Here is a 25,892-nt window from a genome sequence, read left to right as displayed (position 1 = left end):
GGAGAACCATAAGGTTGTTCCTTCTTTTCTTCATCAATTTTTTTTTTCTAATTCTTTTAGTTGTATTCTATTCATGCGAGATCAGTGTGAGTCACCGTTATATATATTAAAAAAATATAAAACATTATCTAAGCTGCTGGCAACTCTAGTCCTGAAAAATATGCTTTCTATATCATTTTTTTATGGTTAAACAAATATACAAAATTCACTTTCTCAAATGTCATATATCCAAAAATCAACTTATTACAAAATATATTCCAGTAAGATAAAATTTTTTTCTGAAAATTAAACGAGTCTTGGGTACTAGTACCCTACTGCTTGCATATGCAAACCATTTTAAGTTTTTTTTTTTTTATCTTGCTGTTCTGTTTTGGAAAAAATTTAAGTCACCCTGCCGAGATAGGCAGGACTCATATTCCCTATTCTTAAAAATAAAAGAAAGCATCATATCCTAATCAAAGCTTTGAATCTCAATGCAATGATCAATATAATGCTATACAGTGTTATAAAATTATATAAATATGATATCAATGTTATATAATGTTATTATCATATGTAATGACTTCTCCAGTGAGTTTATTATGGAAACAAATAACATGTTTACAAAAATATGAAAAATACATGCGTTGTCCTTTTAGTGATTAAACATATTCATTGTTTAAACTGATATTTTTTGAATTCCAGTTTTCATGACAAATAATATCAATTAAATAACAAAGTTCTATTACTAGTGTTCTATTATTTTTTGTTATAGATATCAACAAATACAATTTTAATAACTATTTATTTATATTCTCAAGTATTCTAGGATTAGGTTTATCTTTTTAAGTCAAAATCAAAGCAAAATAATCCATTTCCTTGTTTCTAGCCAAAAAGTCCTCCAACTTTGATTTGGAATTTACTAAGATTTGAATGAAAACTTTATTCAACTGGGATTACTAACTCAAAGGGAACAAAAAAAAGAAAAAAGAAGAAATGCTGGATTTGGCAAGGAGAAAGGATAAATGAGTGTACAGTAAGAGGGAGACAATATTTCAACAAAATTTAAGATAAATAGTTTTTCTATAAAATGCAATAATTTCCTGAAAATTTCATAATTAGATGATTAATTGATACTTTTTCCACAGAAAATTCTTTTATTCGAAGATGAAAACGTTAGAATTAAAGTATTCACCGTCAAGGCTGTGGCTGTAATCTGATCGGGTTCGGGTGGTATCTTTTGCGCTACAGAATGTTTCGGGTGGTATCTTTTACACCTCTCAAAGCAGTCCAAACTATTTCTTTCACAGCCTGCACACATCTCGAAGCAATAATATCTAGATCTAACGGTGAATTCGGGCGAAGGAAGGAAAATCCTTCCTTCGCGCGAAAGATACAATCCTCGTCCAATCTGTCACCGTCCGCCGAAATTTATAACTCTCCCGGCACATGGGTTGGGGTTCCCGAACTCCTCTCTCTCTCTCTCTCGCGACAATGGCAACAACCGCGGCGCAAACGGTCTCAGACGCAAAGCGGAACCCCTTGTCGGCGACGGCCGTCGAAACCGCCGGCGAGGGCGCCTTGCCGTCGACATTTCGCCTCCTCTCCTCCTATCTCGGCGTCAGCTTCGCGGTCTTCTTGGGGTTCCTCCCGAGGGCGTCCCTCTCGTACCTTCCTTCTCTCCAGTCTCGCAACCGGATCCTCGCCCTGAAGCTCTTCCAGGCGGAGGACCAGCTCCGCCAGCTCCGCTCGCGCCGCCGTGAGGACGCCAAGGCCAACGCCCGGGTCGCCGAGATCTTCGCCGGTCACCGCCACGCCTGGCACCAGGAGGAGCGCCGCCTCGTCCACCAGCTCTCCGCCGCCGACAACGACATCGCCACACTCAAAGCTCGCATCGCCGACCTCGAGAAAACCGAAGCCGACCTCAGATCCTTCGTTAAAAAGCTTGAGAAAGAGGTGAGCGAGAGGGACGAGATGTTGGATTTCATGGCGAGGAAGGCCGAAGGAGGAGGGAACTTCACGGAGAAGGAGAAGGATTTGAGTTTGGAGGAGGAGGAATTGTGCGCGGATTTCTCGGCGATGGGGGGAAAGTTTAGGTTTTCGGAGGAGGGTTTGGATCCGGTGGTGCCGGATGGTTCTTTCTCGGAGAGGAACTCAGAGTTGGATGAGATGGTGGCGCTCTATGCGCGGCAGAACGGTTTGGGCCGGGATTTCTTTCCTCCACCGGCGGCGGCGCCGGCTTGGAAGCCGTGGACGGATAGATCGGCCGGATGGGAGGTTAAGAGAGTTTATACTGGTTCTTTATTTTATGCTGAATTATTTACGCTGGATTTGCTAAGTATTTTCTTTTTTTTAATAATTTTTTAATAGAGTATAGAAGACTTAAGAGTAGTTAGAGGTTGATACTACTAATTTTTAAAGGGAAAAAAATCTTTTTTTTCCGATTTTTTTTTTGGTCCCTTCAGCAAATTGTCTTTTGAAAGTTTCAAGATTACTGTGAGCTGAACAGCTCTTGATTGTCTTCTTTATCATTTGGATGGCCACAAAATGTTAGTTGTTGCAGGGCAAGACAAAAACTTATCCCCCCAAATTTGGCTTCATTGTGAAGCATATTTTATCCGGAAAAAAAAACTTCATTTTTGCTCAATTTTTATTATAATTCGAATCCACTAATTTCCCTAATTTCTACGGCATCTTGGTTTTTTAACCATGGATTTGTAGCACCATGCTAAATTGTTAATGGAGTAGGCTTTTTGGGGGTTTGCAGTAACCTAATGTTCATGGGTTTTCCTCCTAAATTCTTTGATCACTTGTAAAGTATCCTTCGGCCTTTGCAGGTTGGTTTTCAAAATTTGTGGTTTCACTAGTTGAAGAGTTGGAAATGTGAGACCTGCTCGACAATACCTGCAGTGGTCAATTTTCTGTAGTTAAATATTCCCTGCTTCAAGCAGCTTAGTGCGTTTCACAATTGTATTATATTGCTAATTATTGAAATCGCTGAGGCTATACTATAATCCATCTAAGCCACTTATTCACCTCCAGAATAAAGCTTCTAAGGGAAATCAATAACTATATTAAGTGATAAACTAAAGAGTCATACAGATTGGAGCAACTCCCCTGACAGAATCTTGGGTATTCATCTCATCACCTTGGCATTTCACATTCAAACTGCTGCTTCCTATTGTAAAGTAACCTATAAATTTTGTTTTCATTCCTGACAAAATGGTTTGCTTATTATACGCATGCTTGCAAATTTTAGAAATTTTATATATTTGCTTTAAGAAGCAAAACAATGTTTTAGGCATCCCTTATGAATTTGTTTTTCTTATGCTTTTGGTCATGCGGGATATGCAGAATGATTGCCTTGATTCCATGTACCATATGAAGCCTTTTGTACCAAGGTTAGTAAAGAAACTAAATCTATTGAATCTTAATAATAGCAATTTCATAGTCTAATAGTGCATTTGAAAAGCTATTTTCAGGAGGGAGTCCCCTTGGAAAGTAGATGGTGAATCAGCAGGAGTTTCCTCTAAGCTTAAATTACTGGAACAAGAACTAATCAATTTGGAGAAAGTCGGGAAGGGTGATTTGTCCACGATCTCATCATTGATGAGGAAGCAGGCAAAGAGATACCAATCTCTTGCTGGTAAAATTGATGATTTATGCAGGAGAATGGTAATTATTATCCTCTGATCCTCATGTTCTTCTTTTTATTCTTTTAGCTTTTACGATCTTCTCCTTTAAAACTTTCAATACTTCAAGAGGAAATATCATTTTTGTTACTTCCACCTGCTGAGGCAATCTCTTGTAGCTGAAAAATTGAGATGCCAATATTATATTCGTAAATGATAAGGCAAGCATGTGATTATATTGTTTTTCCGTATTGCTATATTCTGGCACTTAACTATACTGCAAATACTAGCTCCATTTTAAAAAACAGACAACCACACATAAGGCAAACGTAATTTTGTATCTTTGCCGACATTTAATGATGTAATAATGTTTCGTACGAGCTAGAGTCTTATGACTTTTTAACATAAACCGGTGTTGCCTTTTCAATAATAGAGTTTACTTTATGATTGTGAGGCTCAAGTGCAAAAATGCATGCTCCAATGTTCATTCAAAGGCTATCATCGTTTATTATCTTAGATAAACTCTTAGTGAAAATTTTCTTAACACTTTCAGATTAAGGAAAGAGATGGATGAAAGTAAATGTATATTTGGTCTGTTTGTACTCATCTCAGGCATTTTTTGCCAAAATGGAGGTCATAAGACAAATGCAAGGGCAAGATAAAGAATTTTACAAGGTGCCATACCATAACCACCTATTATTGTCCAGACTACTTTGGTCAGCTTTATGAATATTTGCATGGAAATCTTTCTTATTAAGAATATTGGTGGAAAGTAAAACAACAATAGATGTGGAGAAACATTTCAGTATCATACATCTAGTCAACTAAAAGTTTTAAACATGAATTTTTTTTTTTCTTTTCTTTTCCTTTTATCAAAGGAGGTGACTTCTTATAAAATTAAAAAGAATTTAATCATCTTAGCTAAACTCCTAGTCTTCAATATAGGCATGCATTGGGAATCAACAATGAAAACCAATCCCCAAATTCTATCTCTTATGGTATATTTTGAGAATTTAGGGTTAAGGTAAAATCAGTGATCTAATCGAATGAAGATGCATCAAGAAAACTCATGGAAATATATCATTTGTTTCAATGATCGTAAAACATCCCTGGAATTGTAATAATCATTCCTTGGAAGCTCCAAAAGTTTATTTTGTGTTGGCACTGCCATATAAATATTTTCCTTGATTGCACAAGGATGCATTTTTTTTTCCAACTGTTTAGCCGTAATCATGATAAACATCATTGTATTGGACATTATCTTAGTTTTTTATGTCAAAGGGAGAGAGTTGGAGAAATGAATCTGATGTTTTCCCCTCCTTGTATAGCAAGTTAGTGACCCTTGCGATCCAAATCTCAGCCCAGAGTTCCGAACACAAAGACAGACTGAATTTTTGCTAGAGGCATTCCATCTTCAAAATCGGGCTACAGAAATAAGACACAAGCTGAGCACACTGCAAACTGAGACAACCAAAAGCAATTTCGGAGATGAGCTAACAGCACAGGCCAAGTTGAGCACAAGAAGATCATTGGATTTAGTTAGAAACAACTTTAAGGAAATACAAAGGAATTTGGAGATTTGGTTAGCCCGAATTATGGGTGATTTGGAGGGCATTTTGGCCAGGGACAGTGCATCACGTGTAAGGGATTACCATGTATCTCCATACCCTTTTGTCCGATGATATCCCAATTATTACTATCTTCTTGTTGGTTCTACTTGCTCGATCTTATGTAGTGTCCTGTATGTACTTCGCATGTGCAGGCTAACGGAAAAATTGAGGTGAGCATCGAGTTTGCAGTCATAGTTTTCAAATTTTGCATCTCTTTACGCCTGACTATCAGGAACATTTGAACAGGGGCACAGATTGCTGAATAAGCCAACGATAGGTGAAGAATAAGGGAAGTCAGGGAACTGGAATCAGGCAGTGCTGTCATTGTAAAGGCATGCCTTGGATGTAAAGTATTTATGCAAGGCTTGCCATCTTTTAGGTTTTATGGCCTTTATAGCTCGAGGCTTGTGTCCTACATTCACCTGCCTCTGCAAATCACCACCCTATTCTATTTTTGCACTGATCTGCATTGAAGGTTGTCTCCCATATGCTGTACCCATCGACATAGAAGGTGAGTATAATGTTTTTTTCCTTTAACAAAAATTAATAATCTGATATGTAGTTTTGTGTCATTACACAATATGTTTTCCTGTTCCCTCATCTGCTGTTGCTGCTCTTATTATACCATCTTTGGGATATAAATCTATTACTACAATCTATAAAGTTGCACCTTGCTGCTGACCTTGTAGATACACTGGCAGTTGTCTCAAGAAGTGAATGAAGAAATTCGGCTGTGACTAGCTGTGACGGCTAATCGTCCAATCAGGGAAATGTGCTGAAGAAACCCAAGGGGACAGGATTGAAGGAATGAAGAAATCGAGGATCAAGGAATGGGGCAGAAGAGCTGGTTCAATCTCTGTCCTGCGAACCAATCCATACAGCACAGGTTTGCCACGAAATCTGGGACTGTAGCACAGAGCATGATGTTGGATTATGACACCAAAGAACAATTGCCATTAGTAATATTATCAATTGGCTATAGCATCCAGTGCCTAACATGATTGCCTATTATGGATTGTATGATTGCTTATTATCTGAACCTTTTTGGGGAAGCATCAATGAACTTAGGTGTATAATTCGTGCCATATGGGCAGCTTTTTTTTTTTTTTTCTGGTTTTTAAAATTTGAATGTTAGTGAAATGAAATGCCAAGGAGGGTGGGCTAAGCTGTGGGACTAGTTTTGGGTAAACTTGGGTTAGGAACTGAATCAGGACCCAAATTCTCCATCATCCTTTCTTTTCTGCTCGTTTGTTTTCATTTCCGTATCTTCTGAAATGAATATATGGTTAACTCTCTTACGATTGCCGTCCTATTATGTGTTTGCATTATTGTGTGCGTCTCTCGCAGTTGATTAGGTTCTATGTTGGCGAGGTTAGACATCATTGAGGTACCTCCAACATTACGCTAATTTAAAGGTAGACCTACTGTACCCGAAAAACAGAAAGAAAGAAAAGATGAGACCTATCCGCCATCAAGAGTAATACAGGTATGCAGAGCTTTAAGTTGCTAACTATTATCTTCCTTTTATGCATAGTGAATTACCCAGAACTGCATCCAAGATGCATGGTTGAAGTATCCTACATATTTGCTGGTTGACAGTTTACTTAGAGGCCATGTCATGGATGTTGCTGATTCCATCTCACTGATGTTTGCTAGGATTATCAGCGATATTCTCCTAGTTATCAATTACTCATCATGTTAGAATTGAGTAATGCCTTGGACACATGATGCACATAAAGGTGAAGTCGACCGGGAAGACTCGTTGAGTTCCCATTGTAACAGTAGAGATTAAGAGGGAAGACTACTCCGTCCCCCTGTTTTTGGATTTCCAATGCCCCAATATATTACTACCACCCAATGAGATGTTCCTAGAATACAATGCATCGCAACCTCTTCCATACGTTTACCAAATTGCTAGTCCTCGAATGAGCATTCGCACTGGATCAACAATGAATGGCCCAGTATTTGTTCTCAACTCCAGCGTGATTTGATGTATGGATGTATTCTTGATTCAGAAACCTCAGGATAGATGACCTTGTCAATGTGATGGCTTGCCCTTAAATACGTATCTTTAAAAAACTATTGAGGCAACCAAAGCATTGAGGCCATACCTTCATTCCACCGATTCATCATTATGTTTTAAGATTCCAACTGCTGACCATCATAGGACCTGAAGCTGAAGGTCAATCATCGTCCAACACCGAGAGCAACTTCAGACCTTCAACATGGTAATGGATTCGAAGATTTTCAAGCTATTCCACAAAAAATGCAAGCATAATAAGCAGAGAATCACAACTTTCACAAGGTTTTGCACAGGTCTATATGGCCGGTTTGGCACCATCTCTAAATTCAGTTTCAGATACACCAGATGGAGGCACCTATAAGGAGACAAGCATGATTGAATTACTTGGAGACTTCACAATGGAGATGATGATGCAAGATTCTTGGAGTGCACTGTAACTTGAGACAATGATAACCAACCACTCGCATGGTCGAGTTCGAAACAACAATAATAAACCAAAAAGTAATCCAAATCAAGCACATCTAACACCCTCTTTTAAGTTCCTCGGTAGGATAAGCAAGCACTCAAAATCAGACCTAATGAGATCAGGATTACTTCTTTTCTTCCTTCTCAGCCTCTGCAGCCTTCTTCATCCTGGCACCCACCTGGCGCTGGTTCATCCGCTCAACACGAAGCTTGGCATAGGCCCTGAAGGATTTCATCTCATCGGTAACCTTTACGAGTTCAACAGAAGGCTTCTCATGAACGATCGGCATGTATGGTCCCTGGACCTGGGTTGCGGTTGCAAGCTCCTCTGGTGCAGAATCGCCAGCCTGACACAGAATGCCAGCATGAGTTTGTGGATATATCAAGCGCTTAAAAAGAGGTACATACAGATCTGAAGATTACCTTGAACTTGCGTGCACGTCTTGGGAAGATAACTAATTTCGCCTTGTATGTTTTAAGTCTTTGGATGTTCGCCTGGAGACCCTCCAGGGAACGGTTCTTCCGGCGGTGATCAACTGCAATTCCAATGGTAGGTGCTAGCTTTTTTGGAATGCCTGCTGCCTGCACAATTCAACTCATTTATAATATAGGCATAAATCTATATGTCAGAAATTGGAGTTAATAGGATCCATATTTTACATCCGCTTTTTTCTTTAGTCCAATTATCAAAGATAAATACAAATAGCTCTCAGGACTATTAAATCACCGGATCAATGACTTTAGAGATCGATTATGTAATAGTTACAATGGCATGGGCAAAGGGACTTCAATTTTCTCTACTAGTCCTGAATTTTTGCAAAAAAGCTTTTATCAGATATTCTAGAGAGAGAATCTGCTGGTCGTTGTCAACTAGCTCCTCCATGGTAAATTAAGGTATGCACATGCCCTATAGAAATTTGAGCCACGATTGAAACAAGTTTGGTTTCAACCAATTCTTGTGGAAGAACATGGCTGTATTCACTGTTTAGTCACAAGTACTTTGTTTGATTTATCTAAGAATAGGGTACCTTTCCTGCATTTCTTGATAAAAAGAAATGGCTAGCTTCTGTTTGAAAAAGATTTCTACATAACAAGTTGCTTGTTTTTCTCTCCAAATCATTCTTCCACCATTCCTGAAGCCGCTAAGTCAAAAGTAAAAAATTATACTTCATAAAGTATGAAGCATATCAATTGAAATGTTTGAATTCTAGCCTAACCTTATGCTTGCAAAGCAGCCCCCCCATTCCCTCAACTACTGAAGTAGAAAATCAGGATGATAAGTGTTCTTTACAGCATTCGTCTTGATCCATTACTATCTCAAGAACTTCCAAACAACTAATGAACACAAACAAAAAGTACTAAACTAGATAATTACCTTAAGCTCCTCTAGGGTAAAACCCCTGCCTACCCTAGGTTTCATATTGTACTTGAGGGTCTGGCATTGAACAATTGGGCGGAGGGGTCCAGCAGTAGGACGTGGGAAAATCTTCACAGCCTTCTTCTGTCTAGCTGCAATAACAATATGGTGACGCACAACATATAAGAAATGTATAAAAGCAAAGAGAAACCCAAAATACATAAATAAATATGCCTGCCTTCATCACACACAAGCAACAAAAGGCACACAGAGAGAGGAAGGGGTGGGGGAATGGCGGCATATCTGGCCCAAGGCCTAGCTCACTGGACACTCTAAATATTTACAACATAGAAACATAGTGAGTGTTGCCCACCAATGCGTCTTCTGGTCTTGCGAGCCGGTTGGTTAAACCAGGTCTTCACATAATTTTGCCAATGCTTCTTGAAGTGCCCATTTGGCACAACATTGTTGTGTTTAACCATGACTCTTCACCTAAACAATAACAACAAATATTAACGAGAATAACCAAACTATATAGATATATGCCCATGAATTTTCTCATTGTATATCATGCTTAGTTCAATTGCAAATGTAATAAGTACAACAGTATTCCCAAACATTATAATGCGCACAAGCATGCAACATCCAACATCTGAAATTGAGTTCAACAGCATAACTCAAATCATTCCTAAAAAAATGAAAGAACAGATTGTGGAATCAAAATACAGGACAGCTTATCTGGATCACACTTTACACCATATGGCATCATAAGGGTTCACCACAACATAGTAAAAATTCCATGAATAAGAAGGAAATATGTCTTTATATAACATCACACTATTTGTTGCATGAATGGGTCCAACAAGCATGAGCCAAAAATTTAAATCCGAAAAAATGTTTATTTCATGTCTGTCACAAAGTTGAACTTTATGTTTTTTTATCTTCAAATTTTACCCTAAGTTCCACATTTGGTAGTGGGAACTGATAAATAGACTCTTACTTTATAAGTTGTCAGTTGTTTTGATTGCATCTTTCATAAGCACTAATTGGGGAGAGACATAGCGAGTGTACCTAAATAGGAAGGTAAATAAATTCTTCAAGGGTATCAAAAATAAACCCACAGTTGCACATTTGTAATCCTAACCTTTATACACCAATGGAAACCATGTCACGTGTAAGGTTAGCAAAATATGCATAGTGGAATAAGGATTTTGTACCTAATGATTCCTTAGTTACTCTATTACACCATCAAACTATGATAACTACACCAAGTTTTAAAATTATACCCAGAGCAGTTAAGCCTAACACATTTTTTTTGAAGGTTAAATTATATTTCAATTTAGACAGCAGAAAACAATCAAACAAAATAAGTATATAGCTGTAGCCAAAATGAATGTGTCCATATGCTTACAAAATATTAACTCGTGAGTGCAATGGCATGACAATGACATGCAAAGCCTCAATAATGGTAGAATAGAACTCCATATATTCAATGCTTATTAGGATATTTGATGATTACCAGGCCCAACAGCTCTTTCACAAGAGAACTAGGGTGATTGAAGATCTATAAAGCAATTTAAGCAAAGGAAATTCCAGCCATGCATCAAAGAAAATGTCTTATTGAACTCAACATATCATATGACAAAAGCAATGGTAAGAGATATATTGAAAGTTGTGATAGTGAAACAAGCAATAAACAAACACCTAGGATACCATTTTTAACCTTTATATGACTTTAAGGCTAAAAGTTGGTTTGCACCATCATAACTATTTTCCCTCATTTTTATCCCTTTTTTTTGTAGCAATTATTCTCCCTCATTTATTGTTACCTAATAGCCCTCACCTATTATCAGTTAAAGTATTCAGGTTTCGGACACAAGGGTCCTCAAGTGGCAGCAAATCTACATTATAGGATGTAACCTAGTTACTCTTATATCGTTATTTGACTAATATATGCTCTAGTCATAAAGAAAAATCAAAATCTGCAAGTATTAAGACCATCCCACGTCTTGGGAGCTTAGAAAGAGAGCAATGCCCAAATTCATGATGAAAACATCCATGAGAATACCACCCCCCCCCCCCCAAAAAAAAAAAAAAAAAAAAAAAACCAAAAAAAAAAACAGAGAGACCAATTCAGAGCCTATCATGCTAAACAGAATGAAATCAAGAGAATACTGAATGAGCTTTGGTTTCCAATCATTTTCCCAAATACATCCAAAGATCATTAATGTGAATATTCTCGGATCTTTTAACATGAATTTAACCTAACAAATCGATTTTTTTTTTGAAAAAACACACAATAAGTTTGTCATGCTGACCCCTTAGTCGCTAGACTAAGCAAATAGACTCGTCATGCAGCAAGCAGAAGCCATAAATCCATCTCCAAAACAACCTTCCAAACATCGAGCAACAAAACCCAAATCTGGGATCTCAACGAGAACAAACAAATGCCGTCTTTCTCATTCAAAGACAATGACTCTATCCACAATCAAAACAATCCACCTTCCAGTATAAAGCATTCGATAACATAATCATGCCACAACCAAGATTTCTAATCGCAATATGTGCAAACCAAAATGCTATCTTTTCTTTCCCTACCGCAAGTAAGAAACCAAATAGTCTAAAAACTCCCATTCTTGGGATCCAGATCTTTTACTCAGAACCAATAACAATAACATAGACAAATACAAGCGAATGCTATGCCGAATTCGTACTCCAAAGCCTAGAGATCGAAGGAAAAGCCCAAGACATCAGAAGGAGAACAGATATTTCGAATCGAAAGAGACGGAGATCTCACCGGAAATCAACACCCTCTTTCTCTCTCTCGCTCTCGCTACGCCGCAGTCGGCCGGGTCGCGAGGGTTTTCCCTTCTTCTCTCTCCAAAGCCGCCAGAGGGAAGAACGGAACGCTCTAAACCCTAGCATTTAAAACGAAGATAGGGCTGGCTACAAATGGGCTGGGCACCAGTCGTGCAGCGATCCAACGCCGGCCCAAAGTGAGTTGTCTCCCTTCTTTTGTCTCTCTTTTTTTTCTTTTATGATCTCTTTCTATTGTTCCCTCTAAGGCCTATTTGAGAAGCTTTTGGAGGCCCTCCAAAAGCACTTTTAGATAAAAAACTATGTTTGATAAAATTTTCAAAAAGCTGTTTCAGCTTTTGCGGGAAGCTGAAAGCAGCTTTTGGGAGGAAGCTCCAATTTGGAGCTTTTGGGAGGAAGCTGTTTCAGCTTTTTGGAAAAGCTATATTTTTGACAAAAATACCCATATTAAAATAACATAATTACATAGTTTGTCCCTTTATAAACCTAAAAATCTGCTGGAACCAAGAACCCTAGCCGTCAGACTCCCTTCCATAAGAAAAGGTATTTTTCTTTTCAATTTTTGTATGCATCTCTTGAACTACATTTTAGAAGAAAAAATTTTAATCATTTTCCATACCTTCCAAAATCAATCTATTGTTTTTTTTTTTATCATCAACCTTGCAGCCCACGCTGAGGTCCTCCTCGAGCGTGGACCACGAAGAAGAGCCCCTGGACTACGGAAAATTATTTTATGAAAAATTATGGGAAATTATTATGGAAAATTATTTTATACTAATAATTATAATATTTTATACCTTTATTTTTGTATTATACTATAAATATAATATCATATTATATTATATCATAATACATTAATATGTTATGTTAAATAATTTAATATTATGCTATATTATGGAAAATTAATTTATACTAATAATTACAATATTTTATACCTTTATTATTGTATTATACTATAAATATTATATTATATTACATTACATTATAATACATTAATATGTTATTTTAAATAATTTAATATTATGTTATATTATGGAAAATTAATTTATAATAATAATTATAATATTTTATATCTTTATTATTGTATTATACTATAAATATTGTATTATATTACATTACATTATAATACATTAATATGTTATTTTAAATAATTTAATATTATGTTATATTATGAGAAATTAATTTATACTAATAATTATAATATTTTATACTTTTATTATTGTATTATACTATAAATATAATATATATTACATTATATCATAATACATTAATATGTTATGTTAAATAATTTAATATTATGTTATATTACCAAATATTAATTTACTCTAATAAGTATATTACTATTCTGCTATATTAACATAATATTATTTTATATTACAATAATATTATACTATATCGTATATTTATGTATTAATTTATGTTATATTTTATTATGTTCTGTTGTATAATACTATGCAATGTCCTTTATGGTAATTTTGTCATACAAAAGTACTTTCTCAGTTTGTTTACCAAACACAAAACAAAGTACCACAACACTTTACGAATGTAGTTACCAAACAACAAATAACTTTTTATAACAGCTCTACTTAAGACAACTTGGAAAATGAGTTGTCTCTCATTTTTTTGGATTAATAATGATGAGAATAATATGCTGTATCATCCGAATCCGATAGTATAAAATATAGAATATTATACAGATTTGATACTAATATCCAGTATGCATGGCGTACTAATATTTGATATGCCAAAAAAATTTCAGAATATATCAAGACGGCAAGTCTTGATAATAAATTTTTTTCTAATAATTTTTTTTTTTACAATAAATGACTAGCTTTTTGCTCTCTATCGTCTCTCTCTCGTCTCTTTTGCCCATGCAATCGTTGTCAAATTATATATAATTTTTATATGGTGACTATTGCATCCACTTCTTTTTTTTTTTTTCTGGGAAAATCATAGCGACGCCCGTAATTTTGGATGTGACCTAGAGACATCCTCTCTCTCTCTCTCTCTCTCTCTCTCTCTCTCTCATTTTTTTTGAAAAGTCCCAAATGAATCTTTCAGAGTCTAAAATCATTCAAAAGAGGCCCTTCCGTTCACCTAGTTAAAAGCTTTCATTTAGACTCATTAGGCCCTCCTTGGTAGGGCGCGCGGTGTCTTTGCGTGCAAGGCGTCCAAATGGCCGATATTGAGACATACGTGAAATCTCAGCTTTCATTTGTCGTGGTAGCACAAACTTAATGCATACTGAGACATGACCAATACAGTATCAAAAACGATTGGGTAGGTTTTGATATTTTTCAGTGGGTCAGGCTAAATTGTGATCTTCATTTCATCTCCATATCAACCATCCTAGTTTCTCCTCCCCAGTTCTGAGCTTGTCTTGACTTGAGCAGGGTTCAGGAGAACCCTATGATTCATCCAATCTCGCGGCCGGTTCTAGGCAAGAATACTTGAAAAATTCCCTCCCAAAGGCCAAAAAAACAAGTAGGTTAATTTTCTCATAACGATCGAAATGCAAGAAAATTGTCTTTGGGAATTTTCTTAAAGCAAACCCAGATACAGCCATATCTGTAAATAAACAGGTGAATGATAAGCATGCAACTCAAAAGGATACAACTGAAAAGTAGGTATTGTGTGATCTGTCCAGGATTGTTATCCTACAGCTTCATCATTTCCTAAATTGACTGTTTCAAACTCATAAAAAGGCAGCAATTATATAAGTGAAGAAGGAACAAAAATTCCCCTCAAAAAGAAGTGTCAAGCTTGCACATAAATGAATTTTGTAACAATAACAACCGCCATCCGGGCATGCACACAATAGCAGGATGATCACATCTTCGCTAGAAGGTGACTTTTCATTTGATGCTGGCCATCATAGAGTCGTTTCGGTTTTTTAGGATCTCCAAATCTCTTGCTTTCAATGAACCTACATCTCAAAAGAGATGCCATGCCATAATATTAGCAAGAAAATCTTAAAATATTTGTTTTACGAATATTATGCAAAAGATGAAAGATCTTACGATAGCCTTGAAATTTGAACTCCATGAACCTACTTTAAAAGCTCAAGCTCTCACAGCATGCAGATACATCTACTACTCCACAAGTACGGCACATGTAATATGAAGCACAAAAAAGAGCTTGCAGTGTAGCTACCTACTGCACCTGGAAAAAAGAACAGGTCCAGTAAAGTTCAATAATCATGATCCGTACCATGTCATAAAGTTTTTATTGGTAGAGAACAGATCACCTGATACATACAACCTGTATCGGGGCAATACAATATGAATCAGCTTCCACCAAACCATATCATGGTTATGCAATGACATACACAGCATAACTAGCATCTTCTGAAATTACGTTAAAAAAGGCGCTGCACCTACAAATGCAAAACAACCCTTCCGAACCTAATATGCCAGAGCACATATGAATAATAAAATCCAAGCATCTAATATGATGCAAAACCCTAATGAAATATGATAGCAATTTAATAATCTGAAACCTCAAATCAGAATCAATATATAAATTAGACACTGCCTAAATGCAAAGAAGATTATACAATGAAAACATTGCCTATATGTACAAGTGTCTGAAAACAAACATTAATGCTATTAAAAGTCTTAAAAGGATGCTCGGTGGTGGATGAGTGTTAACTAAATCAAATCACTGGAGCCACTGTCAGGAATCAGCCGCATCTTGCTTCCCGCTTCCAGATGATACACAGCAGCCCTTAGATTGGACATCTCCTTTGTGGTCGCTGTTCTTGCTGCTACAGGACTTCCACAGAACCCAAGGACCATAAGAGAACAATAAAGGATGAAGTGAAATAAAACACAAAAGATGAGTTTTAACTCTAATAAAGTTAGCAGATCTGAAAATATCTGACATGTTAGGAGTTGCTCTCAGAAAACAGACTTTGCACCTCAGAAGCAAGAGGTCCGGTAGGTCCCTTTTGGATCTCCCTTTTGAATCTGGTTCCACTAAGATCTGCCTTCCCATGGGTCGGTCTGATGACCGTAAACAGCCTGTTGTGATGAGGCAGGAAGTAGGAGACAGTTTTTGACTTTCTTCAGCCGTAAGATAGTAGAAACCGAGGTAGAAAGGCAGGAAACGTGGAAAACATATGGCAAAGAGATCAAATAAGAGACAGAGAGCAAAATGTTAACCAAATCCACATCATCATAATGGGGAATCACTCCCTCGGGCATCACACCTGTCTCCAACATATCACATGCATAAAAAGGGAAAAAAATCTAAAATTTATTTGGAATAATAAGCATGTATATGCAGAATTGTTTTAAAACAGTTCTTTTACATAAAACCCTTAAAAGAAGTTTCTATATGGATGTCAGACCATTAATAATCTTAGACAATTAGTCCCTAAAATAAAAGTAAAAAAAAAATATAGTTTGACTTTAGCTCAACTTTGATACTTTCTTGCTTAATTCCCAAGCACAAGGTAAAATCACTTAAATCAAGACAAAGGATCAGACACATCATTGTGTACCTTGTATACACCAAAAGTCCATCGCAATCCCCATTAGCTCTCCTAGCTTGGAAAATTCACCTCCGACAAGTAACAGCTGTGGTATGTCTCAAGTAGCTCCTACCCAAGCTTCTATAACTCATAAGCAGTTTTTCACATGCTATCTAATGCTGGATATCCACTTCAATTGAACAAATATTTCTGAAAGCCGCCAATGCTGGTAGAAATCGCCTGTTCATCAATGATGCCCTCAATCCCATCCATTTTCTTAATGGTGAGTGAGGTGGGATGGGAGGCTTAGGGAACACTAACACTAAGCTCAATGGAGCTATGGAATGTGCAATAGTAGAAGTTCTAGAAAACAAGAGGAAGGCTCAATCATTATGTTTGTAGGCTCCTCGCAGAACATCAAATCCTCCACTTGAAATACAAGGCTGATCCCCATTTCTTAGAAAAATCCAGCTAATCGGCATTTGCGCCAATCTTTTGCAAGAAAAGATAGCAAAATGTCCTTCTAGTGTGCCATTTCTTTAAGGTTCTCATGGAAAACTCTCTAGGCAAACTCACCTTCACCATGTCTTCTTCTCCAAACCCCCGATACCTGCTAGTACATCCACTGCAGATTTGTAGCTCTCATTGCCCAAAGCTATTCTTCAACATTTTCAACATGTAAATCATGCATATGATATGCAAATGAATATGCCAACTCACTAAATCAAGATGCTACAGGTTGGGAACCAAATCTACAAGTATCTAAGGCTGATAAACCATTACAATCTCAAAAGGACGATTCTGTGGACAGTAGTCATTTTGAAGGAGCTAATTAAGCAAGTTGTGTCATTGGAGGCACCTAATAACAACTAGACAGATGATCTCCTCCTATAAAACATCTCTAGATATCCCCTAAAATCAATATTTACCACCTATATCTATTTCTCAGTCTATGGATGGCATGCAGTGGAAAAATTGGAGTGTCACCTTCCGCAATTTCCAAAGTTTTCCAAATATAGCTCATCAACTTGTGATCCCTATCTAAGACAATGATCTTCAAGAGAACATTCAGTCTATCTCATGAAAGAACAACCTTGTCATGTGACACAATGTCAACCATCTTGGTGCAAGGAAAAAAAGTGACCTCTTAGAAAACAATCCACTATAACAAGGATGGGATTGTAACCGGCAATCATCCATGGAAGACCAAAAACTTAGTCCAATCTAATGTCCTGACAGATTACATGTGGAACAAGCAACAGTTATACAACCCTGTTTGCTTTCTAGCCTTTTACTAGATGACATGTACAACCCTGTAAAACTATGCATGCCACGTCATCTTCCCCATGTCCTTCCCCTGTAAAACTAGGCCAAACTTGCTTAAACCCTTCTTCTTTAAGAGTTTCCTTTCACAATATGTTGCCCAAGGTGACAAGCCAAGAGGGGGGGGGGTGAATTGGTTTCTTCTTTACTTTAGTGCTTTTAAAACTTTCTTAGTTAACTGCGATGGATGCTTACTTAGGTTATTCGAGTGAGTTAAACTAATGCAAGAATAGAAAGTAAAGCAAGAGAGAATGAAAGCATAAACACAATCCAAACACAACAATATATAGTGGTTCGGTGCTCTCCTTAGCACCTACGTCCACTCCCCAAGCGTACCCTTGGGAATTCACTATAATCTCGCGGATTACAGTTGGATTGTTTTCCGGGCTCACAATCCAAAAACCTTGTTGGTTTTACGGGATCACCAACGAACCTATACAACTTTGGTTTTCCGGGTTCACCAAAAACCTTGTTGGTTTTGCGGGCTTACCAACGAACCTTTACAACTTTGGTTTTCCGGGTTTACCAAAAACCTTTGTTGGTTTTGCGGGCTCACCAACGAACCTTTACAAAGTTTTCAAACAAATGAAAAGAAAAGATTTAAACTCCTAAATGAGCATATAGAACAATATGAGCAATGAAGAAGAGTTAGAAAGAAATTATCGCTTTGAAGTCGCTTGGCTCTTCTTTGTCAAGGAAGCTTCACTCTTCAATGGGGGAAGGAGCTCTTGATGCCTCTTTGAATCTGCTCAATCCCTTTCTTTGATTTTTGAATGAAGCTCTTGATGAAAAAGATTAGGGCTCTTTGGTTTTCTTGTGTATTCTTTAATTTTCCACTCAAAAGTTATTTATTCTGATGAATAGTGCCCCTTTAAATAGTTTTCAACCTTCCTTGGACAAGCCCCATTGGTCAGATTTGAAAAACTAGCCGTTACATGCCTTGGGAAGGACAAAAAGTACATCTGCAGAACTAGCCGTTACTGTTCAGCCCGTGTTTGGGTCGGCTCAACCTGTCCTTGGGTCGACCCAACTTGGCCTTGGGTCGACTCAAACATTCCTTGGGTCGACCCTCTCAGAGAACACAGAAACATGAATTTCAAACTTCCTTCACTTGGGTCGACCCAACCATTCTTTGGGTCGACTCAAAGTTCACTTGGGTCGACTCAACTTCTTCTTGGGTCGACCCTCTCAGTAATTCCAGAGAGCCATTTTCTGTCTGTCTTTCTGTCTTCCATTTGGGTCGACCCTCTCAGGGTTTGGGTCGACTCAAAGTTCACTTGGGTCGACTCAACTTCTTCTTGGGTCGACCCTCTCAGTAATTTCAGAGAACCATTTTCTGTCTGTCTTTCTGTCTTGCCTTTGGGTCGACCCTCTCAGGGTTTGGGTCGACTCAAGCTTGGGTCGACTCAACCACTGTGTGGGTCGACCCTCTCAGTAAATCCAGAGAGCATTTTTCCTTTGCATTTTGAGGTTCTTTGGAGGTTGGGTCGACTCATGCCTACCTTGGGTCGACCCAACTCACTGTTCATTTGTGCTGTTTTTGCAGGAGTGTGCCAGATGATTCCTTTAAGTCCCGGGGTCGACCCAATCAACCTATGGGTCGACTCAATTCACACTTTGCTGCATTCTCAAGATTAGATCCATCCAAATGAACAAGACCATATATATATTTTCAATTAAACAAATATACTGAGAGTAATGAACTTATAAATGAAGTATCAATTTAACTTATAGCAAGCTCTAGATAATTGCTTGTTAATCATCAAAATAACACTATCATCCTCAATCTCCCCCTTTTTGATGATTACAAAATAAAGAGTATAAGCCTATTGATACTTGTCTTTAAAATCAGTTTATAAAAGGGATTGAATTTCTGAATTTCAGCTTTTCATATATATAAGTGAAATCTCCCCCTATATTATTCAAAATTTGCCAATTTGACTTTTTGAATGGCTCCCCCTTTCATTTATAATTCATTAGCAATGAAACTTCAAAAATTTGAGATAAAATATGAGTTTCAGCTTATGTATCGGGGTGAGAGAGGAGCGTGCCAAATTTTGAATTTATATGTGCCAAATTCTGAATTATGATAGAAATTTTTGATTTGATGGTTTTCATTGTTACAAATTGCTCCCCCTTAGATATATAAGCTTTCTTATATGATTTTCAATTTGTTTGCCCATTTATTTCTCTTTTCTTTTCAAAACTTCTTTACTCACTCTTTCTCACAAAATTAGTATTTTTTTTTAAACACTATCTTTGCTTCTCCCAAAATCAATACTCTTTCTTAACTTGTCAAATGAAATACTCTTTCTTTTCTCGAAGTGAATACTCTATCTTTTCTTCTCCCCCTTTATATACTCTTTTCTTCTCGTTTCCTTTATATACTCTTTCCTTCTCTTCTCCCCCTTTTTGTTATCATCAAAAAACATATATATGGGAAAAGATGCAATAAAGAACAAACTTCAGACTTCATTGATCAAAATAGGAACATTTTCATACAATAATGCCCAAAATAAAGATAAGTACAATGTTCCTCAATCAAGATTTAAAGATATAAGGCAAAAGCAAGATACATATGAGAAAAAGCAAGATACATATGAGAACTAGATTTCTAGCCTAGGCTCTAAACATAGATACTAAGATCAGCCTAGGGGGAAATCTAATGGCTGGGATCTAGTCCTCATCCTCCTAGCATACGTGGCGAGGGGAGGTCGAGCCTGGTGAGACTGAGTCTGGCGTGGAGCACGTCGAGCTGGATGACTCTGTGCCGATATCTCTGACTCAGCAGCCTGTGGCACAGATGGTCCATGTGTCTCCCTCTCTCTCCGGAGTGCTCCAATCTGCTGCCTCAGATCACTGATATCAGCAGACATGACATCCAACCGGGCGTCTAATCGGCTCGTGAGCCCGTCAGTAATAGTCCTCGCCTGAGCTGACATGAGCTCTGTCATCCTGCTCCAGAAGTCATCCGTATCTGTCGGAGGAGCAGATGACGATGGTCCAGCCTCCGAGGGTGCAGTAGGATGATCCATAGGCTCCTCATCCTCACCCTCTGGTGCCTCTCCCTCTGGTGCTTCACCCTGAATGCCTGCACCAGTATGTATCCACTGCCCGTTCACTTTCTCATAACCCATGCGTATGAGTGACCGTGCAGTGTACGTGTCTGTGGGTTGCAGATTCTTGAATGCTTCCTCCTCGAGAGGTAACCCGTGCTGACGGAAGATCAATGTAAGTATCATGCCATAAGGCAATGATACCCTGTTGCTGCTTATTACCTTTCTCATTTGCCTCAATATCATGGCCGGAAGATTTAGGGGAATCTCCCTAATCATGCACTCCATAACTGCAAGATCTCGTTCTGAGATGAGATCGAATCTCCCGGTCTTCGGAAATAAAATTCTATTTATCATATTAAGCAACAACCTCATCTCGGCGGAAAGAGAACTAGCTATTACCTTCTGAGAGAAATCGAAGTTCTCATTTTCCATGATCAGCTGAAGAGCTCTCATTTTGTTATCTGATCTTTCCGGAATAGCTCCCGTGCAAGGTAGGTGTAGAAGCTCACTCAAGCTCTCCTCGGATACACGGATCCGAACCCCTCTAACATCTGAAACAAGCCCTCCCATACCAGTCTTGAGGAAGGCGTAGAATTCTTGGACTAACCCGGGGTATATCACCACATCAAGGGAGCAAAGATACTCCCATCCTTGTCTTTGGATCCATTCCCAAATTCGAAATCCTTCTTGGTTGAAAAACTCCGAATGGATCCTTCTTCCGGTAGTAACCGGCCTCCCCGCAAATCTTGCAAGGAGCACTGAGGGGGAAGGAGGAGGAGGGACCTCCGCACGTGCCTCACGCGGTGGAGACACGGGAGAAGGCTCGGTAGGGCGCCTTTCCTCTTGTTGGACTCGGCTCACTCTTCCGGATCTTTTGGCTACGGCTCGTTTGGGACCCATTTCTCCAAGATCTTAAAGAAATCTACTGTTTGGAGGAGTCTAGTGGAGATTGGAGAGTGGGGACAAGGATTTTCGGAAGAAGACAAAGGGCAAACAGTGCCCTAGATGAGCTCTCGGGCCCCCTTTTAACAGTGGGGTCCCGACGTTGGGTCGACTCAAGAATTTTCTTGGGTCGACTCAACGTTGGGTCGACCCTTGTTCTGGGTTGGGTCGACCCAAGTGCAGAACTTGGTTTTCTCTCCCTTTTTGCTTCTAAAAAGTTTTCCTCGCTTTTAATCCTTATAAGCTCCTTATGGGACATTGATACATGAGTGAGAAATTTATAGACAACAAATTTGACTCATGTTTCATGGGATTTTTGAAGTTAGAAGAATGTATCATGAGACTACTAACTTCCTTTCATATTCATTCAATAAAAGGATCACATATACCTAATTCCCTTCTGAGCATACAGAATCTATCTTCACTCAGTGGTTTTGTGAATATATCGGCCAATTGTTTTTCCGTGCATATATGCTCAATGCATACATTTCCATTTTGCACATGATCCCTAATGAAATGGTACCTTATTTCTATGTGTTTGGCCTTAGAGTGCTGAACTGGATTTTTAGTGAGATTGATAGCACTCGTATTGTCACAAATAGGAATATTTTCTAGTTTAACACCATAGTCCTCTAGTTGTTGCTTGAGCCATAATACTTGAGCACAACAGCCACCAGCAGCTATGTATTCAGCTTCGGCTGTGGATAGTGCTACTGAATTCTGCTTTTTACTAAACCATGATACTAAATTGTTTCCTAAGAATTGGCATGTGCCACTTGTGCTCTTTCTATCTAATTTGCATCCGGCAAAATCTGCATCTGAGTATGCGAGCAAATCTAGACATGAGTCTCTCGAGTACCATAATCCAATGGTGGTGGTTCCTCTTAAATATCTAAGGATCCTCTTAACTGCACTTAAATGTGACTCCTTAGGATCCGATTGATATCTAGCACATATCCCTACACTAAATACAATGTCGGGTCTACTAGCCGTAAGATAGAGCAAGGATCCAATTAGTCCTCTATAGAGCTTAATATCTACACTTTTCCCTTTTTCATCCTTGTCTAGCTTATTAGTGGGATTCATTGGAGTGCCAATTCCCTTATGATTTTCATTACCAAACTTCTTCAGTATTTCCCTTGTATACTTAGTTTGATGAATGAAAATACCTTCTTTGGTTTGTTTGATTTGTAATCCTAAAAAGAAACTTAATTCTCCCATCAAACTCATCTCAAATTCTCCATGCATTAAATCAGCAAATTCTTTGCATAGAGTATCGTTAGTGGCACCAAAGATTATGTCATCTACATATATTTGTACCACTAGTAGATTTTTGTCCTTTCTTTTGAGAAATAGAGTTTTATCTACATTTCCTCTACATAAGTCATTATCAATGAGAAACTTACTTAGTCTATCATACCAAGCCCTAGGTGCTTGCTTTAATCCATATAATGCCTTATGCAATTTAAACACATGATTTGGTAATTCATGATTTTCAAATCCTGGAGGTTGTTCTACATATACTTCCTCTTCAATAATACCATTTAAAAATGCACTCTTCACATCCATTTGATATAATTTAAAGTCCATAAAGCATGCAAATGCTAGAAGTAATCTTATAGCTTCTAATCTAGCTACAGGAGCAAACGTCTCATCATAATCTATTCCTTCTTCCTGATTGTATCCTTTAGCTACAAGTCTAGCCTTATTTCTTATAACTACTCCATTTTCATCTAATTTATTTCTAAATACCCATTTTGTTCCAATTACTGAATTATGCTTTGGTCTTTCAGTTAATGTCCATACATTACTTCTTTTAAATTGATTTAATTCCTCTTGCATGGCATTTATCCAGTTAGTATCTTTTTCAGCTTCTTCATAAGTTTTAGGTTCTAATTGTGAAACAAAAGCAAGATAATCATTTAAATTCCTAAGAGAAGATCGAGTTCTTACCCCTTGAGATGGATCACCAATAATTAAGTCTTTGGGATGTCCATGTGCATACCTCCATTCTTTTGGCACGTCTTGGGGTTGTGGTGGCAGGCAATCTTCTCCCTTATCTTGATTTGGCACGTCATCTATATTCAACTTTTCAAAGTCTATAATTCCTGTATCATCATCAACAATACTTTCTTTCCTAGCAGACTCACTATCAGACTCATCAAATATAATATTGACCGACTCTTCCACTACTAAGGTTCTTTTGTTGAATACTCTGTATGCCTTGCTAGATGTGGAGTATCCTAAGAAGATACCTTCATCTGACTTGGCATCAAATTTACTTAAGTCCTCCTTGCCATTATTTAAGATAAAACATCTACATCCAAATACTTTAAAATATTTTGCAGTTGGTTTCCTATTGTTCCAAAGTTCATAAGGAGTTTTCTTAGTTATAGGTCGTATTAAGACTCGATTTAGAATATGGCAAGAAGTGTTTATAGCTTCAGCCCAAAAGTACTTTGGAAGATTTGACTCGCACAACATTGTGCGTGCCATTTCTGCCAATGTCCTATTTTTCCTTTCAACAACCCCATTTTGTTGAGGCGTTCTAGGTGCTGAAAATTGATGTGATATTCCATTTTTAGTGCAGAATTCCTCGAAGTGTTGATTTTCAAATTCCGTGCCATGATCACTTCGAATTGCTACCAATGTGAGTTTCTTTTCATTTATGATTTTATTGTATAGTTTCAAAAATTCTGAAAATGCTTCATTCTTATGTGCCAAAAATAAAACCCATGTGTACCTTGAAAAATCATCTACAATAACTAGTCCATACTTCTTCCCTCCTAGACTTGTAGTTCTAGTAGGTCCAAATAAATCCATATGTATGAGTTCAAATGGTCTAGTTGTTGAGACTACATTTTTCGATTTGAAGGATGACTTAGTTTGTTTTCCCAATGAACATGGTCCACATATTTTGTCTTTTTCAAAAGTCAATTTTGGCACATCTTTTATTAACTCCTTCTTAACTAGTTTTGATATTAATTCCATACTAGCATGTCCTAGTCTTCGATGCCAAAGCCAACTAGTTTCATTTTTCTTTTCTTCATTAGTAATTAAGCATAAACCATTTTTCTTGCCTAATTCTTGAAGATCTACTAAATAAATATTCCTTTGCCTTTGTCCTACAAGTACAATACTATTATCTTTAGGATTTGTGATTATACATACAGATGCTTCAAATGTAACTTTAAATCCTTTATCACAAAACTGACTTATGCTAAGAAGATTATGTTTCAAACCTTTAACTAATAAGACATTTTCTATAAAAACAGATGGAGCAATGAAAATTTTACCCTTTCCAATGATATACCCTTTACCATTGTCTCCATAGGTTACTACTCCACCATTCTTTGGTTCCAAGGTGACAAATTGATCTTCGTCACCAGTCATGTGTCTTGAACACCCGCTATCTAGATACCAACGTTTTTCAACTTTGTCAGCTGCAAGACACACCTGCAATCAAAATCAAGAAGAAACTTTAGGTACCCAAACTAAGTTGGGTCCTTTAGGGTTAGTACTCCATGTTCCTTTTGGAACCCAAACCTTTTTGAATTTTATCTTTTGATTATTACTTGATTTGTTTTGACTAGACTTTCTAAAGTTACATTCATATGCTCTATGTCCTAACTTATTGCAATAATAACAAGTAATATTTTCATTTTTAGCTTTTACAAAAATATTCTTTAATAATTTTTGTTTCCTATTTGTTTTATATCCTAAACCGGCCTTATCATATACAGCTTTTTGGCTATCAAGAATCAAATTTAATTTGGTAGAACTAAGAGTAAATTTATCTACCAAAGTTTTATATTTTTCAGCATCTTCTTTTAACTTAATATTTTCAGCAATTAAGTTCTTGGTTTCATTTTCAAGTTTCCTACTTAATGTTTCGTAGTTATGAGACAGTTTTATCTTATCTTTAATGAGAGATTGATTTTCTTCTTTTAGAGCTTTGTTTTTATTAATTACCTTTTTATGTTCTTCCATGAGTTCTAAAAATGCATCATGTAATTCATCAACAGTAAAATCGCAGTCAAGTTCAGAATCTACCTCATCGTCATTGGCCATATGACATATTTGGGCCGTGTCTTGATGATCTTCGTCCTCCGAACTTGATTCCTCACTCTCACTCCAATCGGCCATAAAATTCTTCTTTTTCAATTTTCTTGCCATCCACTTCAAATCTGGGCAATCTATCTTATAATGCC

The 25,892-nt window shown here is 37.4% G+C and overlaps 2 protein-coding genes and 1 long non-coding RNA gene across 9 annotated transcripts; 1 reads left to right on the top strand and 2 right to left on the bottom strand.

The window, feature by feature from the left end:
* Positions 1 to 1,453: 1,453 nt before the first annotated feature.
* Positions 1,454 to 6,306, top strand: LOC103703811. 3 transcript variants are annotated; one of them, XM_008786809.3, is made up of 6 exons: positions 1,454 to 2,256; positions 3,334 to 3,380; positions 3,462 to 3,654; positions 4,940 to 5,391; positions 5,468 to 5,732; positions 5,923 to 6,306. In XM_008786809.3, the coding sequence occupies exons 1-4, from the start codon at positions 1,474 to 1,476 to the stop codon at positions 5,291 to 5,293; spliced, it is 1,377 nt and encodes a 458-aa protein (XP_008785031.1). In that variant the 5' UTR covers positions 1,454 to 1,473; the 3' UTR covers positions 5,294 to 5,391; positions 5,468 to 5,732; positions 5,923 to 6,306. The 3 variants fall into 3 exon arrangements, with proteins under 3 accessions (XP_008785031.1, XP_008785030.1, XP_017697457.1); XM_008786808.3 differs by having other exon boundaries at positions 5,911 to 6,306; XM_017841968.3 differs by having other exon boundaries at positions 5,454 to 5,732; positions 5,911 to 6,306.
* Positions 6,307 to 7,602: 1,296 nt separating this feature from the next.
* LOC103703810 (60S ribosomal protein L13-1-like) lies at positions 7,603 to 12,016 on the bottom strand. Its single transcript, XM_008786807.4, has 5 exons — positions 11,864 to 12,016; positions 9,440 to 9,558; positions 9,085 to 9,218; positions 8,133 to 8,291; positions 7,603 to 8,056 (listed from the first exon to the last, which is right to left on the bottom strand). Exons 2-5 carry the CDS (start codon positions 9,546 to 9,548, stop codon positions 7,835 to 7,837), a joined length of 624 nt encoding a protein of 207 aa, XP_008785029.1. The 5' UTR covers positions 9,549 to 9,558; positions 11,864 to 12,016; the 3' UTR covers positions 7,603 to 7,834.
* A 2,380-nt stretch (positions 12,017 to 14,396) lies between these two features.
* Positions 14,397 to 17,800, bottom strand: LOC120107266. Of its 5 annotated transcripts, XR_005509145.1 has the most exons (4): positions 15,535 to 17,800; positions 15,131 to 15,259; positions 14,904 to 15,045; positions 14,397 to 14,809 (listed from the first exon to the last, which is right to left on the bottom strand). It is a non-coding gene; the product is annotated as an uncharacterized LOC120107266 (long non-coding RNA). The 5 variants fall into 5 exon arrangements; XR_005509146.1 differs by having other exon boundaries at positions 14,904 to 15,039; positions 15,131 to 17,799; XR_005509147.1 differs by having other exon boundaries at positions 15,142 to 17,799.
* Positions 17,801 to 25,892: the final 8,092 nt, after the last annotated feature.

The sequence above is a fragment of the Phoenix dactylifera genome, unplaced genomic scaffold, assembly GCF_009389715.1.
Source record: "Phoenix dactylifera cultivar Barhee BC4 unplaced genomic scaffold, palm_55x_up_171113_PBpolish2nd_filt_p 000808F, whole genome shotgun sequence".
In the NCBI taxonomy this organism is placed as follows: domain Eukaryota; kingdom Viridiplantae; phylum Streptophyta; class Magnoliopsida; order Arecales; family Arecaceae; genus Phoenix; species Phoenix dactylifera.
Note: the sequence above shows the minus strand (reverse complement) of the source record. Positions and strands in the feature narration are given on the sequence as shown.

What these genes read in the sequence shown, in the direction of transcription:
- LOC103703811 (XM_008786809.3), top strand. Translation starts at nt 1,474, where the DNA reads ATGGCAACAACCGCGGCGCAAACGGTCTCAGACGCAAAGCGGAACCCC. An exon ending in ATAGATCGGCCGGATGGGAG is followed by an intron (nt 2,257 to 3,333) that starts GTTAAGAGAGTT and finishes CGGGATATGCAG; the next exon opens with AATGATTGCCTTGATTCCAT. An exon ending in ATGATTTATGCAGGAGAATG is followed by an intron (nt 3,655 to 4,939) that starts GTAATTATTATC and finishes CTCCTTGTATAG; the next exon opens with CAAGTTAGTGACCCTTGCGA.
- LOC103703810 (XM_008786807.4), bottom strand. Translation starts at nt 9,548, where the DNA reads ATGGTTAAACACAACAATGTTGTGCCAAATGGGCACTTCAAGAAGCAT. An exon ending in CAAGACCAGAAGACGCATTG is followed by an intron (nt 9,219 to 9,439) that starts GTGGGCAACACT and finishes TTGTTATTGCAG; the next exon opens with CTAGACAGAAGAAGGCTGTG. An exon ending in TTACCCTAGAGGAGCTTAAG is followed by an intron (nt 8,292 to 9,084) that starts GTAATTATCTAG and finishes TGAATTGTGCAG; the next exon opens with GCAGCAGGCATTCCAAAAAA.